Genomic DNA, 18563 nt, shown 5'->3' with positions numbered 1-18563 from the left:
CCCCTAGAGGGCTCCGTACTACGTAGCAAGCGAGTTTTCAGAGGGAAAAATGTGGACTGAATGGAAGTTGGACTACCTCGAGCGTACAACCACTGGAGAGGTGAGAAAGAAAGACAGACGTGAAAAAACTGCGTAATTAAATATTTTACAGACTAAGAGTTACAAGAATTTATACACCATCACAAGCTAGAGCACACATTTCATTGTGGAGAATGTGAATGTTTTAATGTGAACAAAATGTTATGTCTGAAAGGTGAAATTGTCTAATTTCTCACCATGGCCAAAGCAGTACTCTTATATAGAACATACTATGCATTTCATGAACAGCAATGTTTTTTTTCATTCTAAGTGGGGCAAATCACTTATATTAAAAGCAAACTAATGGAAGTTGCTACTGTAATCTGATTCCTTTAATAAGCCATGTAACTTTCTATGATCCCAGATTTAAACAGGTGTAATAGGTGGCCGTAGTGCGCACACCTGATGTTGCTCACAGTGGTCCTCAGTGTACTCAGGGAGCTTGTGTGTATGCCCAGACACATGAAAAATTAGAGGGAACATTGCATTTGACCCCAAGAGACTGACCATTGGACCAGGTAAAATGGTGCCTTTAAATGCACTGGACTGGGGCTGTGAGATAGCAGAGACTCTTCAGTTACCAATCAACACCAAGGTATTAAATGTTAAATCATGCAGATTTAGTTTTGTAAAGAAGTTTTTTGTGAAATGCCAGTTTTCCATAAGATCTACAATGTTGTGAAAGATGACAGGTTACAGTTTGTTACATTTGCTCTGCAAACAGTGTGTCTAAATGAGCATTTCAGTGCTTTACAAGTTTTGTGTACAAGAGATGGACCTCATGTTATTTATGTAAAAGAGCTTTACTGTTACAGAGCTTTTGATTTACAGGTGTCATACAGTCATGAAGATGCAAATGTTTATATTGTCCCATACTGTTTCTTGTGAACAATAAAAATGGCTGTTCAAATACTGATTTCTGGTCTATGCATTTTACTCTTACAAACTCAGCTGTGTATTATAGCTGTAAAACAATTGTTTAGTGAGTGAAATAAAGTTAAATTTGGTAGCATTTTAGAATTCAATTAAATGTTTAACTGCACAATATGGAATTAAATTAAATTAGGAGTACAATTTTATACTATTAAGAGCACATATATGGAATAAAATGTTATTCTATTTTGTGTAAAATTCCTTTTTAGTTAGACTAAAATTTATCTCTACTTAGAATAGAATGCAATTCCCTTTAGAGTAAATTATATTCCACTTGCAGTTAAAATACGGTAGAGTATTTTTTCTTTTAAAAAACTTGGAGTAAATTCTCTTGGCATTGATTAAAATTTTTGCACTAAATGGAGTTGATTTTAATTTGTAATTTCAACTCTTCCATGAGAGTAAATTTTACCAGGACCAAATGTTGTCTTTTTTAGAGGAAAAACTTTTTTCAAATTGAATAAATTTTACTCTGGAATTTTTCCTGTGTAATGACAACATCTGAAAGAAATTTAAGTTATGACAAACTTTGTCATAATGAGTCTGATTTAGGGGTCGCACATTTTCACAAGCTTTCGTGTACTTACGGGGGAATAATTGTCCTGAGATATCGGGTTTTAAGTCTTAAGTTAAAACCCATGCACAATCCTGGTTCCCATTTAAATTATAGCGTCATGCTATTTCAAATTAAGTTTATTTTTGATCAGTTCTTTTCCACACATTTTCAGTGCATCAAAAATAATGAGCTAATCTTAGTCAAATCTTACTTTTTTTCCCCTAAATTTGAGTTCATGCTATCAACTTTAAGCACATAAGAAAGAACTTTTGTTTTGTAGTAGTGATGAGTTGAGCTGAGGCTTTTATTTTGAAGGAGCCTGGCTTCTTCCGGAGGAAGTTTGCGATTCTTTATGTCCTAGCTAAACTTTCGCTTTGCACTGACTGAAACATTTGGATTATGGCCACGTTTTTCGGAGAGGTTTTGTCGGTGTATTCTCGGGCGGTGGAGGAGGACGACGAGGAGCTTGAAGAAAACGAAGAAGACGAACAAATTCGCAGAGAATTGGAGGAGAAGAGGTGAGAATGGCTAACAGTGTAGCATGAGAAAGGCAGAAAATATTGAAACAACAGAAAACATTGGGGCATCAAGTTTAGTTTAGTACACAAAAAATGATGGATCATAGTTAAAGATAAAAATATACTTGGACTCCATGTGCACCTTTCATATTGACACTTTAGCCGTAGGTGACTTGGTGAGCATCTTTCAGCTAACATGACACATTAGATTCCAGTAGGTGTTCACTTTACCGCCCCCTCATCGCTGAAGCCATATACTTTATCAATCCATAATAATACTTTTATTAGACATGGTTTACAGTTTTTAGCACTGTTGCCTTGCACCAAGAATGTCTTAGGTCCGAATCCCGTGGGTGGTCTCCGGTTACTCCGGTTTTAGAAGGTAGATAACATTAAACAAACTTACAAAAATTGTCTTTTCTATCCAGCCATATGTTTTGTATTTTATTTAATTTTTTTAAAAGTTTTTTCTTAATTTATTTAGGCCTCTAATATTTGTTCTGAAGAAAATGGGATTTCATTAGAGGTAAAAATCAACCTATTTTTAGCTTATTATACAGATTATATCAACAAAATTGAGTTTTCTAGCTGAGAAAAATTTAACAAACCTAGCTGCCAGTCTTTTTTACACGCTAGTGGAAATAACTCCAGAGATTTGCTTCCTGTAGACCCCCTCCACACACAAAGCTGAAGTTGGTTTCTGATTGCAGCTTCCGGAAATGGCTAAAAGACATTCCACCAATTTTTTCACTACCTTAAGCGTCTTTGATCTATTATAGTTAAAATAGATAAAAGTAGAGTCTGCAAACCTGAACTAGATTATTGTCAACTAGTAGCAGAATATTTAAAACCAAGTTTGTGATTTGTGAAACTTTTATATGATTTGTGAAACTTAAATAAAGGGTGATTTCAGTCCCTTTTTGTTGCATCTGGACCACAATAGAATTGCTCCAATACTAAAACTACAACTCATAGACTTTTAAAACCTGGTGTGGATTATTCTCAACTAGTAGCAGAGTATATAAAACCAGGTTTGTGATTTGTGAAACTTTTATATGATTTGTGGAACTTCTATAAAGGCCTTTGGCAGCTCTGGTTAAAAAACTACAACAATTAGACTCTTCAAACCTGGGCTAGATTATTCTGCTCTACTAGCAGAATATGTAAAACCTAGTGTGTGATCTGTGAAACCTTTATTTGATTTTGAAACTCCAATAAAGGCTAATTTCAGCTAATTTTTCACTACCTTCAGTATTTATGGGAGAAAACAAAAAGTTAAAACTGGATATAATAACAAAATAATGGAAATTTTAGAGAAGGACATGTCTCGGGTGCTTTTCGACAGCTGGATCTCAATTCTCATGTGGTCCAAATGCAAAAACTGGCTGGAATTACTTTATATTGAAGTTTCACAAAATACATCAAGGTTTCACAAATCACAAACTTTTTTAAATATTGCATTATTAGAGCAGAATAATCTAGTCTAGGTTTGAAGACTCTAAGTGTTGTAGTTTTTTTTACCTAGAGCATTTTAAAGATACTGAAGGTAGTGAAAAATTTTGTGGAATCGCCCTTTAGCCATTTCCCAAATTGGAAGTTACAGTCAGAAACCAACTTCAACTTTGTTCCACACTTTCAGGTTAAAGCTTTCAATTTTTATTAGGTATCTGAGACTGCATGTCACCAGAATCATAGCCCTATAATCACAAATACTGCACACTTCTTCAGGACACCAGCTAGATAAACAACGTTTTTAATCACTCGACTGCACACAGTAATTGTAATTAGTTATATAATTTATTGATATTTATTAATCCCCTCATATAGCAAACAGCAGAGGAAATTGGAAGAATAACAATTCTGACAATACCGCTTGTTGCTCTTAACTTACCTTCAAAATTATGAAGATTCTTAACATCTGAATTGTTAATAAATGAAATTAAATTCAGTTGAATTATACTTTTTCATTCTTGAAAAGGGAAGATGTGTTTATTTTATTAGTAGGTTCACAGTCTCAGGGGCCATAAAGGTGAATAAGAGTTTGCTCTGTCTCTTCTTGTTAAAGTTCTTTTCAAGGGAGGTGTGTTTTATCTTTTTCAGTTTCGCAGAATACTACAAAAATGTTGGTATTGTTACTAGTTAATTTAAGAATATTAATTATACAGTGTGTGCATTGGGTCTGTTACACATGTTGGCAGAAATAGATGATCAGGAAGCAGACAAACCTGATGAAACAACTTTTGTGGGTGTTTTGCATTTGTTTGTACCACAGTGTTTTTTCCTTCCACTTAACTTTCCTTTAATATCTCTGGAAATAGCATTCCATGAACAACCAGTTTCATTAGCAATGACCTTTTTCTGCTTAGTTACTGCATTTTGGCAACAAAATGTTTTTCTTATTTAAAAAAGGAATGTAATTATTTATTTGCATATCTTTCGATGTATTTCAATTTTTTTTATAAAAAAGGCTTAGTAAAATGAAAAATCTGTAGAATGTGCCAAATTCTTTGTCCGATAAGTTGTCAATAGTCTATAGATTAATCAATTATTTTACAAAAAATCATCAATTGTAGTCATAATGTATATTATTGTTAGGACTGTATCCTGCAAAAACACATTAAAAGTCATAGATGATGTCAGGATGTCAGCAGTAATTGTCAGTCATAAAAACAAAGATAATGAAAATGGCTGCCACAAAAGTCCCTGTATTACTGTATTTGTTCAGTGCTATTTAAGGGGCCATTTTACTGCTGGAGTGTCTTTAGTGAGTGACATGTTTCTATTGTGTTTTCCATCATTTTCCTGTTGTGTGAGGGGGCTGAGCTGAAGCACTTTGAATAATTCAAATTAATTCAACAGCGCCGCGTTGTGCAAAACAATAACAGACTAGTCAGAGGCAGAAAATGAGGCATTACATTTTCAGCTCTTAAACAATGACGCTTACTTTGTAATGTAGTTATGTTCTGCTTGCTTTTTCTTGCTGTTTTAGCATTATGTTTGACCCGTAAGCAATAAATCTGAGGTCTTTCTTCTCAGAACTGTTCATCTCCATTGGAATCCTGAAATCTCAGAGTTGTTGAGAGCCGGGAACAAGGTGCAGTGTTCCAGCTTCATCCTGGCTGTAGGACACAATGCTGCCAGTAAGTGAGATCCAGCTGTCGAAAAGCACCCGAGACATGTCCATCAAACTGCACAGACAATAACAATAAATGTGTTTGGAAATGTAAATGATTAGTTTCAGCTAAGAACCTCAATCTTATTGTGTGTGTGTAATGGAGTCTGTTGCTGATCAAAATAAATTTAGTGATAAATTATCACTAAATAGTGGCAAAACAAAATTTGTAATATTTAGTAATAAGAAAATAAAAAATGATGTCAAACTTATGATAAGTGATGTTGAATAGAACAAGTGTTTGAAATCAGATTTTGGGGGTGATGTGATTTTCAACTACAAATTGCATTGGAAGGTTCATATTGATGATGGAAAAGCTAAAATGTCAAAAACTTTTGTAATATTGAATAAAATAAAATATTTTCTAAATAGGAAATCATTCTAGATATTATACTGTCGCTTAGTACACACATCAGAGATCTAGGGAAACTTGTATAAAAACAAAACTTGTCTACATGTTTCTGAAGAAAGCTATACGAGTTATAACTGCGTCTGATTATTTTCATCCACCTAATGAAATACTTCTTACATTGCATACTTTAAAATTTTATGATTCAGTAGAGTAGCATTGACTTTGTACAGAGCCTATAACTCTTTAAAAAAAGGTTAAAAATGACCAAAAATAAAGTGTCAAAAGCAGAATACATAGGCCTGTCGCGATAAACGATAAATCAATTAATCGTACGATAAATTAAAACTATCGGCATTATCGTCTCTTCCAGCTTTTTTCTCTTTTTGTTAATGGCACTGAATAAAAAAAGGCTCAACTCTGGTGCTCTCCACTGACCCTCCCTTCCTCATTTCCTTACTGTAAAGCCCAGCGCACACGACATGATCTGTTGGCCGATTGTCGGCCCATTTTCAAAACCTGACAGACCACACATTAGTCGACAGAAATCCTAGGTATAACGGTTCGATCGGGTTCGGTCCTGCCTTGTGGTGTCCAACAATGGGCACAAAATAATGGCTGCAAGTTCAGTGAACTAATTTTAAAACCAGGCATTAATCAATGCTTTAGTACAATCTACCTGCAATGCATGTGGCTAGTGTCAGTAAAGTCCTGACTGAATGAAAATCATTATAACCTATTTACGTCATGTTAAGGAAGCTGAAAAGTTACGGGTTTATCAACTGCGGTAGCAATTTCGCTCCAACTCCTCCCCTTGTCATTTCTATATTCTTTGCATGTTGAATAAACATTAATGTTGTTTCCACATATCATCTCCAATGTCCGCTGGACTTCGGGTTGCGCCGTGTCAGCTGTTTGGGATTCCCCTCTGTAATTTCCCCTCAGAAAGCATAGAGGAGAATCCGGGCTTTCTGATTGGCTGCCTGTCACATTCAACAGGCTGCATTAAGCTCCCAGAAGGGGAAATCCTCTGATTTAGATCGGAGCGGCAACGATGATCTACCGCAACACACCACACAATCTTAGAAAGACCAACGTTTTAAGATTGTTGTAAGGGGAAAAATAGGAGCAAAAAATCATGTAGTGTGAACTATTGCATCACGTAGTCGATGTGCCCATCTTCTCTATTTAAATGTAAGTATTAGTGAAGGGCAACATAATATACAGACTTCATAATCTTTTGGTTAAATGCTGTATTTATTTCCACTTTGGCTTTATGTTGTTTAGTTTTTTTTCCAAGTACATTTTTTGTTAATGGAGACTGAGAATCCATTTTATTTTTGTTTTTGGTTGTTTTGTTTATTTTGTTTATCATTTCCAGTGTTTAGTGTTCTTTTGAAAATAAAGTGTATCTATCTTTGGCAAGAAATCGCATGCATTATTACGTCATTTTCAGTGTAAAAAGGTCTTCAAAAAATATTATCGTTTATCGCGATAATTTTTGAGACAATTAATCGTTCAGCAAAATTGGCTATCGTGACAGGCCTAAGAATACGTGACTGAAAGCAAGCCTGGGAAGCACTCTGATGCGAGTTGTTGTTGAATACTGAGATGATGTGTCTTTACAGGCTTCCTGTCAGCATACATTCTTGCCTCTGCAAACTGGGATGTGGTCGGGCGTGCAGTGGCGTGGAACGAGATGAGCCGGTCTGGAACTGGGCCGAGTGGCGAAGGGTCGGCATGTGTTTTCTACAGACACAAGGACGAGCCAGCAGTAAGTGACACAGCGAGAAAAACAGCCCCCCAGAATATCTGCTGTTGATTAACACCCCTGGAAACACATCATCACCATGACAAGCTGCTCCTTTATGTACGCATTATGACATATTTCAATGTTTCTATTTAAAGCTCACAATAAGTTCAACACTTTCAAGATTTCTGCTCTAATAATCTCTCATTTGGAATTGAAAGATTTGGAAAAGCACATTTGTCTGTGTGACCATCCATGCTCTTTCAATCCATCTGTCCATCCATCCATTTTTAAATCTATCCATCCATTCGTTATTATGAAAGAATCATTTTCACAAGCGGTGGTGCTCTCCATTTGTTGATCCAGAGTCTGTTCCATTAACTATCATAAAATAACAGTTGGAAGGAAGCAGTGAGTCAAATCTAGAAGTGTGTGTGTTTACATTCTGTCCTTCCATATTTACTAACCTGTAATTTAACCAAGATAAAGACACTGATGGACAGAACGTGAAATTACTGTCAGAGATTTGTCACACCTGTACTGCTGCTTCTGTTGGCAGGAAAGGAAGAGTATCTTTAGACATATTTAATTAGTTCAGTTTCCCTTTAGATTATCTGACTCATTGAAATCAAGCAACCTTTAAACCTCTAGCAGCAGGATAATGTAGTTCTTCAGACAATTTTCTCTATGAAAGCAGTCATTTTCTCCCACCTGTTTCTGCCACCTTGTTATAACTCCTTCCAAATTATAGCATCTTACCTTGTTTTGTCTTCTCTCTGTGTGATTGGAAAGTGATGAACAAAATGCTTTTGTTTCTTATTTAGGCTTTGATATGCCATGTAACATGCCACATTGCAGAGGACCAGCTATTCCAGTGGACAGAAAAGGTAAAATTTTCTGCAGCTTAATCACCCTGACAAGACTGTGACATTCTCCTCTGGTAACCCATGAAAAGGAACGGTTTTACTTGCTCTCCTTCAGAAAGCCATAATCACATGGCAACATGATGACTTAAATAGAATCACTTTCCTTAGAGTGTGTCATTAAGGAAGAATTATGGAGCTTGAAAGTGAAAATCTGAGATTCAGAGACATTTTATCCTTTTGATAAAAAGTCTCATGACATTCAAAGATGGTCAGATTTATAGGTCTATTATGTGGTTTTTTTAAACCAAACTATAGAGCAGAGATCCACTCGGTGATTCCCAGCGGATGGTTATTGGTAAGCTGTTTTAGAAGCAGAAACACAGCCTGTCTTCCTGCAGCTGCAGCAGCAGAGAATCATGACAGATTTCACTCCTGTCAGCAGATCGGAGGAAGATGGGGCTATAATGGGTGCTGTGTTTTCAAAACCTGACAGTTGCAAATTGGAAAAACATTGGCTGGTCTCAGAAATGTCAGCTTTAGCTGCCAGATGCTGGTGTATGGTTAGAAACTTACATTTAAAAAAAACATGCCTCTGTTTTTATTTCTTTGCACATAATAGATAAATTACTGCAAAATCAGGAGCTTTGTCTTTGTCTCTCCCAGGTGTTCGGCTATCTGCAGACCAGAGGTCTCACTGTGACTGTGCTGTCTGACAGCTCTGTGGCTGATTACAAGACAGCAGACTACCTGTGCAGCAGCTCTGCCCCCTTCCTACGGTCGCTTTGTTCTAGTGCATTCAGCGATCAGCCTGTCTGCCAGTCACTGGAGCAGCCCAACATCATTACAGGACTGCCAGCTGCAGGTATGTTTGGAGTTTTTCTTATCCAAATGAGTCAGACTCATTGCTTTGTCCCACAGAAAATCTGCACAAGGCTCGAACAGGAGCAGCACAACAAGCCTGTCATACTGCTGGGCATATTTAGCAGAGCAATCCATCTCAGTCATAGCTTTTATTCTGCACATAAAGTGGTGCTCACTTAACCTGAATTCACTTTATCCCAGGTTCATTGTTGTTTTGGGCTTTTAAAGAGACATTTTGGTGTCAGGTTTGCAGTGATAAATGATGTGTAAAAATGTGTGCTTCTGTTCTTTAGAGGTGACCTATTATGCTTCTTTGAACAGGTTAGGTTAAGTCTGTAGCAGTCTTTCTCAAACTGTGGTCCCCAGACCACTGGTGGTCCTTAGACGCCCCCTAGTGGTCCTCCAGGTATTGCATGTGAACAACCGTTTATTTGTCATGATGTGAGCTCAAAGTGCAACGCATACAGTTAGCTTACCAAAGGATTGTGCTAAAAACCGGGTCACTCGAAAAAAACACTGGAAAGAAAACAATGCCAGGATTACTTATATGATTGGAGGAAGCCAAGTCAATCCTGCTCAGAGTATTGATGTGTCTTTCATGAGCAATTCAACTCTTGAATGGTAGGGCTTAAATCTACGCGAGAACCAGGCCCTTGAACCTTTGGAGGTTCAAGGGCTCAAAGTTAAAAAGGGACACATTGAACAAGATCTTGAAACACAGTACAACAACGTAGCAACAACCCATATTAATCAAGAAGATAATATTTAATCGGATTATTTTATTGTCATCATGTGGGGACAATGCAAAGCAAATATGGTCTGTTTCCCTGATAAGCATAATGTTGCTGTTTCTACTGACAGTTCTAGATGACTGAGTTGATCTGAGACTGTTGTTGTTAAACAGAACATAGAAGAGCAGGTAGCTGGTTATAAAGTTATGAAATAAGCAAATTTGCTGTTATTTTACTAAATAAGCTCTACTACTTCGGTTTAACGTCCATAGCAATTTGGCTGCAGACTGCTTTAAAGATCAAAAAAGCACGGAGGGGTGAACTCTACGTAATTTTTGATGTTAGCTCTTCTGAGATCTAGAATTGTAAGACAAATGTCAAGGCACAGAAAACTCAGTAGCTGCTGGTAGGGCCCTTCAGACATTCAGGGGCCCCTAGAAATGGTTGAATTGTATCACCTTTCATTGATCTAAAACTGTAGCAGTCATCTATTGAGAATGACAATGTTATTAAATTTTATTTAATGTATTCAGCAGGGGGAAAAAATAGTACATTTAGGATTTAATTTGGAAGTTTACTTTGTAAACGTGCAAAGAATCATCCTTATAGTTTGATTGTTGCGATACCATGGCTACAATATGGTGTAATCTTTGTTTTTGAGCTGGGTTTGTTCACAAATACATCAGAGCAAATAATAACCAATAATCAGTGATTGATTTTAAACTTGGCCAATTAAACTGGGATTTCTGTCACAGACTTCACTAAATCTATATTTAAACACTGTTAATGATGCTGAAGTAGGAGAGGCTTGGGAAGGCTAAATCATGATTCTGTTTAAGGCCCCATTTTTCCTTGGGCCGGCCCTGCATGAAGAGCGAGCTTGCTGGAATCTACCTGGAATCCCCTGGTAACCAATATGCCAGTCTGCCGATGCTTTTGGGACATTTTGATCTATTTAACTGTGGCATGTTTGGCTTTATGCTGCGGTCCAAATTATTGGTACAATATTTTCACAGATATTTATGTGATATTTTGTGAACTCCAAATGCTATGGACCAAATCTTCCTTTAACAGTTGAGGTTCTGAGGTAACGTCTATTCACATCTGCTCACCTCCAGCCCAGATCCGGTCAGCAGTGGCTTTAACCCGACTGGTAGTAACGTTAAGGTGAAGCAGAGAGCGAACAGTGAGCAGGCGGTACTAGGGCTTTGTGGTGCGTTGAGGTGACAGTTGCTGTACCGTTTCTTTATATCAGGATATTTGGTTCTGACCATCAGGGACCGACTAAGGCTGCCTGTAGTGGACAGGGCATCTAGTCTAGCCTTGGGGAACCCTAATAAAGTTTAAAGTCAGCACTTTTCTCTGCAGCTGAACCATTTCTGTGTTTAGGAGTGAGGAGGGTTTTTCCGAAAAATAATTACGAAAAATAAATAGAAACAGTTTTTCTAACTTCAAAATCAGACCTACGTTTTTATTCGCAAACAAGTGTATGTTGAAAAAAACTTCTTGCCCATAATTTGATAGTTAGAGGGCATAGATCCCCTCCTCCTCCTCACCATGGACCCGGTGTCGGAATAACATGGAGGCAGAGGAAATCAGAATCCTCAGTCATTATTAGACCGAGGGCAGCCAGACTCATTAATTTTGCTAAGTATTATTAAGGGGCACATACAAGCCTTCTGACAAACAGATTAAAAAATTAAAAGAATTAAAAAAAAAACATATGGACACCTTATGCCTTATGGTGTTTGTTATGGACGAACACCATGTTGGACGAGCACACAAGTCCAACAACAGAACACCACTCGGGTTCAGATAAAGGAATCCATTTCTCCCAACCACACCCCTCCAGGTCTCACTGTCATTGTCCACATGAGCATTGAAGTCACGGAACATGGTCCACTAGAACACTAGAACAAGGGAGTAAGACTTTCTTGTACAATAGCGAGGGGAACTCCAAAAAGGGTGGATAGTCTGAACTGTTGTTTGGTGCGTAAGCACAAACAGTCAGAACCTGTGCCTTCACTCGTAAGCGAAAGGAGGCAACCCTCTTGTTCATCGGGGTGAATCCCAATGTACAGGCACCAAGATGGGGGCAACAAGTATGCCCACTCCTGCCCGGCACCTCTCACCAGGGGCAACTTCAGAGTAGAGGAGTATCCAACCGCTTTCGTGGAGACTGGTTCCAGAACCCGAGCTATGCATTGAGGCGAGACTGACTATTTTTAGCCATAAACCTATCACGAGAGGTAACATTCTACGTCCTAAGAGCCAGCTTCTGTAGCCAAGGATCAGATCGCCAAGGTTCCTGCCCTCAGCTACCATATATCCCACACTGCACCCGACCCCTTCGGCCCCTCCCGCAGTTGGTGAGCCCATGGGAAGGGGAACCTATGTCTCATCTTTGGGCTGTGCCCAGCCAGGCTCCATGGGTTGAAACCCGGCCACCAGGCACTGGCCAACATGCCTTACCTCCAGGCCTGGCTCCAGAGTGGGGCCCCAGTGATCCGTATCTGGGCGTGGAAACACCGTTTCCAATGGTTGTATTCATCATAGATAGTCTTTGGGCTGTACTTTGTCTGTTCCTCAACTAGAACCTGTCTGCCCTTGGTGACCCTATCAAGGGCATGAAGCTCCTAACAGCATAGCTCCTAGGATCACTGGGACACTCAAACCCCACCACCACGATAAATTGGCAGCCCATGGGCTGATTATAATATGATTGATTATAACAACCTTTAAAATGATTCCAAAGTAAACCTCATGCAGGGCTTTGTTTTATGAGTAATTATAACCCCTAGTAATTAATTTCATAATTGATCACCGTTATCAATAAATGTGTGTATGAGACAGTTTCAACATTCAGTGTCCAATTAGTGTAGTTAATACTTAGAACTGTAGGCTCATTATTTTAACGTCTTAATCTATATTTGCAGTTAAAACATACTTGTTAGTGAAATGGCAGAATAAGTATTTAAATTGCTTTCCATCATATTGATTGGCTCACAGTGGATCTCACTCTATGATCTCTGCAGGTATTTCCTCCTCTGTTTCTTTATTCTGGCTGTTTCTTATTCAGTTCTTACATGGAGAGATGGAAAACAAGTATGTCTTTGTCATTAATCGAGTTGCTTAACGTTGTCTGTGCATCAAGCAGGGATTAGCATTCTCTGGGTCCATCTATTCAGTTAATTCTCAGTTTTAATTTGATAGTAAATCTGTTGTTTTTCTCTAGATTTTCTGAGAAATCTAAATGGTTATGTGTCTTACATCCACTGTAACCATTACATTAGGATATGAGAGCCTCTAGGCCTCAGTCACCCTCTGCCCTCTTCACTAAGTCTTGCTTTGTGTGCATGATGTCCTGATTCCTTTTAGGATTTATGTGGAGAGAAAAATGCTGTTTTTTTATATTCTTTAATATTCTGGGCCATACTTGATATAAGTGATTTCCTAGAAAGAAAAATCAATCTTTTTTTTTTTTTTTTTTTGCAAAAAAATAAAAATGAATGCAACAAAAGCTTAGCAGAAAGTTTGTATTATTTGTTATTCTGATCACAAACTGATTCACATTATTGTTTTATCATATTTCTCCACCTAGCAACAGAGTTGGCACACACTTTTTCTGTAGCCGATGGGGACTTATTGACTCCATGAGTATTAACTGCAGTGAACACAGTTCCAGAGGTTTTTAACATTTCTTTACTGCTGACTGTAAATATGGTCAAGCTTAGATAAGTAGTTAATATCTTGTTACTGTTTCTTTTCTTTTGAAGATCAGTACAAGATCTAGTTTACTTTGAAAGGTATGTTCTCTTGTCTTTCCCATTTTGTAGAGTGGTTAAGAAGAATGAACTTGCATATCTGGTGATATTTATGCCCCAAAGAAGCTGAAAGTCAAAGGTAACAAAGTATTCTTTGGCAGTCTGATCAACTTAAAAAAAAGTAAAGTATAACTTAAAAAATACTTGCATTAAATTTGTTTTATAGGAATTTTGATTGAATATAAACAATTACCTCAATTTCTCAAATTAATAAAAATTTAATTTTGTTTTTTTTACATTTTTCATTGTGGTATTATGCTATTGCCAAAATAGATTTAAACCTTTCTAAACATGGTAGTCTAAATTTCAACTATTATTGTTTATTGTAATTAATCTAATACATTTTTCTTAGATCGAGAAAGAATTAGGTTTGTCCATATTTAATATATCTAACGACCACAAAAAATTTTCCCTGTGCAGCTTCTGCTAGAAGAAATAGTTACACTACCAACCTGGATCATTTGGTTTCAAAATTAAATATTAAATATTTTTTGTAAATTTTAATAACAGTTTGGATTGATTGAAACTGAGAATGTGCGGAAAGAAGCCACTAATCTAGTGTTATCACACTAGATTAGTGTGATGACAGGGAGGCCTTCCAACCTCAAAGAATTAGAACTCATCACCAAATATAAATTCTCAAAATACCAGGGAAAACTTGCAAATCCTGGTCAGTAATTTGCGAGGGTTACTTCTTAAAAGTAATTCTTTTAAGAAGGGTTTAATTGCTGTAAAGCCAATAATGGCTAAATTAAATGTGAAGATAAATTTCATATAATTCTGATGCTCTGTAGGATTTTATATTTTTCAGGAATGCACACTCTGCATATGGATAATCCATTTGGCCAGTTGGATGGACTAACTACTATTGATTAATGCCCACATGTATAGCACAGTCAGAAAATGTGCCTCCACTCGTAGTCATTATTTATGTATAGATATTTTAGGGGCTGAGATACTAAAGCTTACATAGTGGTAGGGGATGTGGTGTAATGGTAAAGGAAGAAAAGATTCAGAAATATGGGGGTGAATCCACATGAAGGAAAATAGGCAAAAAAGGCAAAAAATAACATTTTTGCCTAGAGTGCAATAAAATGTTTATATTTTTATTCAGTTATTCACTTAATTACTGCTCTGTGTTGCTTCGTGAAATTGCCTTTTGTGAGTGTATATTCCGATTAACAATTAATTGATTACTAAATTAGTTGATGATTATTTAATCAATTTATTACAATGAATCCGATTAATTGTTTTTTCCCCTAGATATGAGTAAATATGAGTCTAATGTGGTTTGTTGTGTTGGACCAGTATAAAGTCTCTGAATACAATATGTCAGGTGTTTCTGATTCCACAACACCTGGAATACTTCAGTTTCGACTGCACTTTCACACTTTTAACAGGTCTGATTCTCATTCCTGCCTGCTGAGGCATCCTTGAGCAAGTCAGTAAGCCCCACACAGCTCTTGGTGTGTGTATGTGGAGGGAAAAAGTCACTTTGGACAAATGATTCTGCCAGGTGGATGAAATGTGGTGCCATTAGGCTTCTCTCCACTTACTGAGGACGCACAGTCCTGCATCCTGATGTGGGCATTATGTCGCCAGTACACCTAAACATATTTAATCCTAACAAAAAGATCTTTCATTGGCATAAGGAACCACGTCTTCATCGCTGATGGGTTTCTTCTTCATCAGTTTCATCTTTTATCCATCAGTTAACCCTGTTTTGTTCTTTTCTGTGGTGTTTCATCAGTCCTGAACCACTGCCAGGTCCACAGCATCGCTGCTGCTGTCTACCAGTGTTACAGTGATGTCACCGGTCCTGACTCCATCACCATGGACAAGTACAAGCCAGTGCTAACCAAGCTTGGCAGGTCCATACAGGTGAGCCACTGTTCTGTTTATAATGGGCTCTTTGCACCTGCCGCGCTGACGTCATAACCGCATGCGCAAATGCGGCTCTCTTTTTTCTGATTTGAGTTACCATGACACCTAGAAAAGACAAAGTCTTATTTCAGACGCAAATAAATCAATACTATGCACTTTGTTGTCTTCCTAATATAATGGGCTTTTAAGTTTCCATGGATTTCCAAGCAGTCCTGAATTAAGTAGACTGTGGCTTGTAAATATTCGTCGCTACCAGTTAAAGCACAGCAAAGTTTACAGCCTTCAATTCACTCCAGATATACTTCTTCAGCCTAAAGAAGAAGGTAAAAGAGCCTCCTGTGTTATTTCCATGGAATCACTTCTGTAGTCAGCCTGAAAGAGCGAGTGTATGGGAACGAGAGAGCAGACCAGAGCCAGACAGCCGAGCAACTGATCCACCTGTACACACCGCTGTAAATACCGTCCTGCTTCACAAGAAACATGCAAAACTAATAAAGCGAAATAACACGGAGACCTTAAGGAACACGGCCATCTTTTTCTAAAAGCAACAACTTTCAACCTGAACAGTCAGCTGAACTAGATTGACTGTCTAGTCACGTGAACTAGACAGTCAGTCTAGACAGACTGAACTAGACAGACTAGTCTGTCTAGTCTAGTCCTTTGACTGTAGGAGTGCCCCTACTGACACCAGAGCTGCCCTACTGTTAAGCTATGGGGTTGTTGTGCTTCCTCATGCTTCAGGCAAAAAGCCTGAACCGTAAAATCCCCCATTACCTGGTCTCTGACACTAACAACAATAAACGCACGTAATATACTTGAAAATAAGATAAAAACATTGTCCGTTAGAATGGATGGAAAAATGCTTAGATGCCTAAATTTTTACAAGAAAAATGTCCAAGAATATTGCCAACTAGCATAAGCTAAAGCTAATGTTAGCCACAAAATTAAAGAAAGTAAAACTCACCTTTGTATCTGCGAACGTATAACGAGGCGTACATCTTAAAACCTTTCTTCAGCTTACTTATTGGGGCTTCGGATCGATGTATGTCATTAATTGTTACCTTGGACAAGCCCTGCAAATACCCGGTGTAAAGTGCCATTTTCAATAGATTGGAAATGATCGAGCCGCTTTTCCCCGAACGCGGAAGCTGAGGTGCAAAGAGCCCATAAAGGTCAGTGAAAGTGGATGTATCCTCATGTCCAGCATAACAGCGATCTGGCTGCGCTCCAGCTGAGGCTGTAGCTGCAAACTTCTGACAGCTGATCGGATTAGGTTTTATAATTACAGGAGCAACTCATGCCAAAAGCATTTTCCTTTCTTTTTCTTACCAGTTGCAAAGTCTCCACTTTCCAAGTTGAAATCCTTTCAGCTTTTTTTTTTAATGAGAAATTGTGTTTTACAATTCCCTCAAAGGGGAAAGCAAAGTCAAAGCATTAAATTTGACTAACAGCATGCAACAGTGCTAACAATTGCACCACTGTGCTGCAAAATAAATCTAACTGTATTTTAAAAAGCAGTCTTTTAGGCAACAGTTATTTTATTTTATTTTTACCTACTAATGACATAACAGGCTAATTTTTGACATGTTTGTAGTTTTTATTTTTTATGTTTCCCAATAGAGCTGGGCGACTTGGACTTAGAATTGTATCGTGATATTTTGTGGTGCTATTGTGATAATAAAACTGATGATAAGTTATTTATTACATCTTATGTAGGTAACTGTATGGCACCACAAACAAATACTGCTCTTGTAAAACATTCCTACAGTAACTGTATTCAAATATATCTTCAAATTTACTGATATTTATTCATCCTCTTGTGGAACAAATAGTGGCAAAAATAGTAAAATAAAAAAAATTTCTGATAATTCTTCCAGTTTTGTTTTTTAACATTTTTCATTGAAATTGATATTCTTCACAAAATATTTTTTAAAGTAATTAATTAGCAGAAATTATGTCACTCTTCATGTCGAAAGTTGACATATATGTTCACTCAGCAAAATGATGAGTCAAAGTTAGAAAATATCGATGACCGTCTGTGGTTTTTAAGCTTTGTTAACCTTCCAACTATTGGGGCATCATCTCAAATAAAATAAAGACCTGACAGGTTGCAGTCTGTATTTAATGTAGAGTAATCCAGACCACATTTTAAAAGTCAGAGTGTAATAGATTTAGACGTGGAGCTGACTTAGTTGGTCCAAATGCCCAAAAAAGTCATGAAATAGTCAAAAATCTTTTGAAGACAGCATGGACTTATTTAATGATTTGCTCAACATCAAGATGATAAAACCCTTGAAGGTATTTTTTGTACTTGTCTTGTAAGACATATATAAATTATCTGAAAATATTTGAACAGGAGAAATTAATAGACTCTAAATTTGAATATACTACTAAATTTCCAAGAATTTAGTTGGCATTCTCAGGGAAATCTTATTACAAGAGGAATTTATTTTATCCTGGTTCAAGTGGTTTGTTGAAAGGAGATTGTAGTCTGAATGAGACATTTTACCGGGATGAAGAAATTCTTGAAAAAATGTAATTTTTTTAAATATTATTTTCTGAAATTCTCTCCTCAGGTGTACTCATCCCAAAGCACAGATGTCCTCTGCAAGTTTGTCAGAAGCTCTGAAATTCAGAGTAACCTTTATATTTGATACAAGGAACTATGGGATTAAGTTTAATGAAATGTAATGAAATACTGTCTTTTAAAATAAAGTTATTCCTTCAACAGAATTATTCTATTTTTGTATTTTATTGATTTATTCACCCTGTAAAATAGTGTGGTCAAGGAGCCACAAGGTGAACAAAAACAAACAGCACCAGCCACTAGTTTCCAGAGTCTTCTGATTAATTTTTATTTGCTTCTTCACACTCTGACAACCACCTTTTCCCTCTGAGCTTCCACAAAACACTCTTTTTATAGCCAATTGGCAACATATCTGCACATGAGTGGACCAAGCCACAATTAAACAGGTAAAAAACAACAAAAAAAACAAAGTCTAAACAGAAACAAAAATACAATTATTAATCTAATTTACAAA

General features: G+C 37.1%; 1 protein-coding gene across 1 annotated transcript; it reads left to right on the top strand.

Annotated features, from left to right (window-relative positions):
* Window positions 1–1866: 1866 nt before the first annotated feature.
* Window positions 1867–18255, top strand: psmg1 (proteasome assembly chaperone 1). The gene is made up of 7 exons (XM_005811746.3): window positions 1867–2085; window positions 5122–5225; window positions 7235–7380; window positions 8181–8243; window positions 8886–9084; window positions 15389–15519; window positions 18099–18255. Exons 1-7 carry the CDS (start codon window positions 1967–1969, stop codon window positions 18174–18176), a joined length of 840 nt encoding a protein of 279 aa, XP_005811803.1. The 5' UTR covers window positions 1867–1966; the 3' UTR covers window positions 18177–18255.
* Window positions 18256–18563: the final 308 nt, after the last annotated feature.

Source organism: Xiphophorus maculatus, chromosome 11 (assembly GCF_002775205.1).
Source record: "Xiphophorus maculatus strain JP 163 A chromosome 11, X_maculatus-5.0-male, whole genome shotgun sequence".
Taxonomy (NCBI): Eukaryota; Metazoa; Chordata; class Actinopteri; order Cyprinodontiformes; family Poeciliidae; genus Xiphophorus; species Xiphophorus maculatus.
This window is presented reverse-complemented; position numbering and strand designations above follow the sequence as displayed.

What these genes read in the sequence shown, in the direction of transcription:
- psmg1 (XM_005811746.3), top strand. Translation starts at nt 1,967, where the DNA reads ATGGCCACGTTTTTCGGAGAGGTTTTGTCGGTGTATTCTCGGGCGGTG. An exon ending in AGAGAATTGGAGGAGAAGAG is followed by an intron (nt 2,086 to 5,121) that starts GTGAGAATGGCT and finishes CTTTCTTCTCAG; the next exon opens with AACTGTTCATCTCCATTGGA. An exon ending in TGTAGGACACAATGCTGCCA is followed by an intron (nt 5,226 to 7,234) that starts GTAAGTGAGATC and finishes GTGTCTTTACAG; the next exon opens with GCTTCCTGTCAGCATACATT.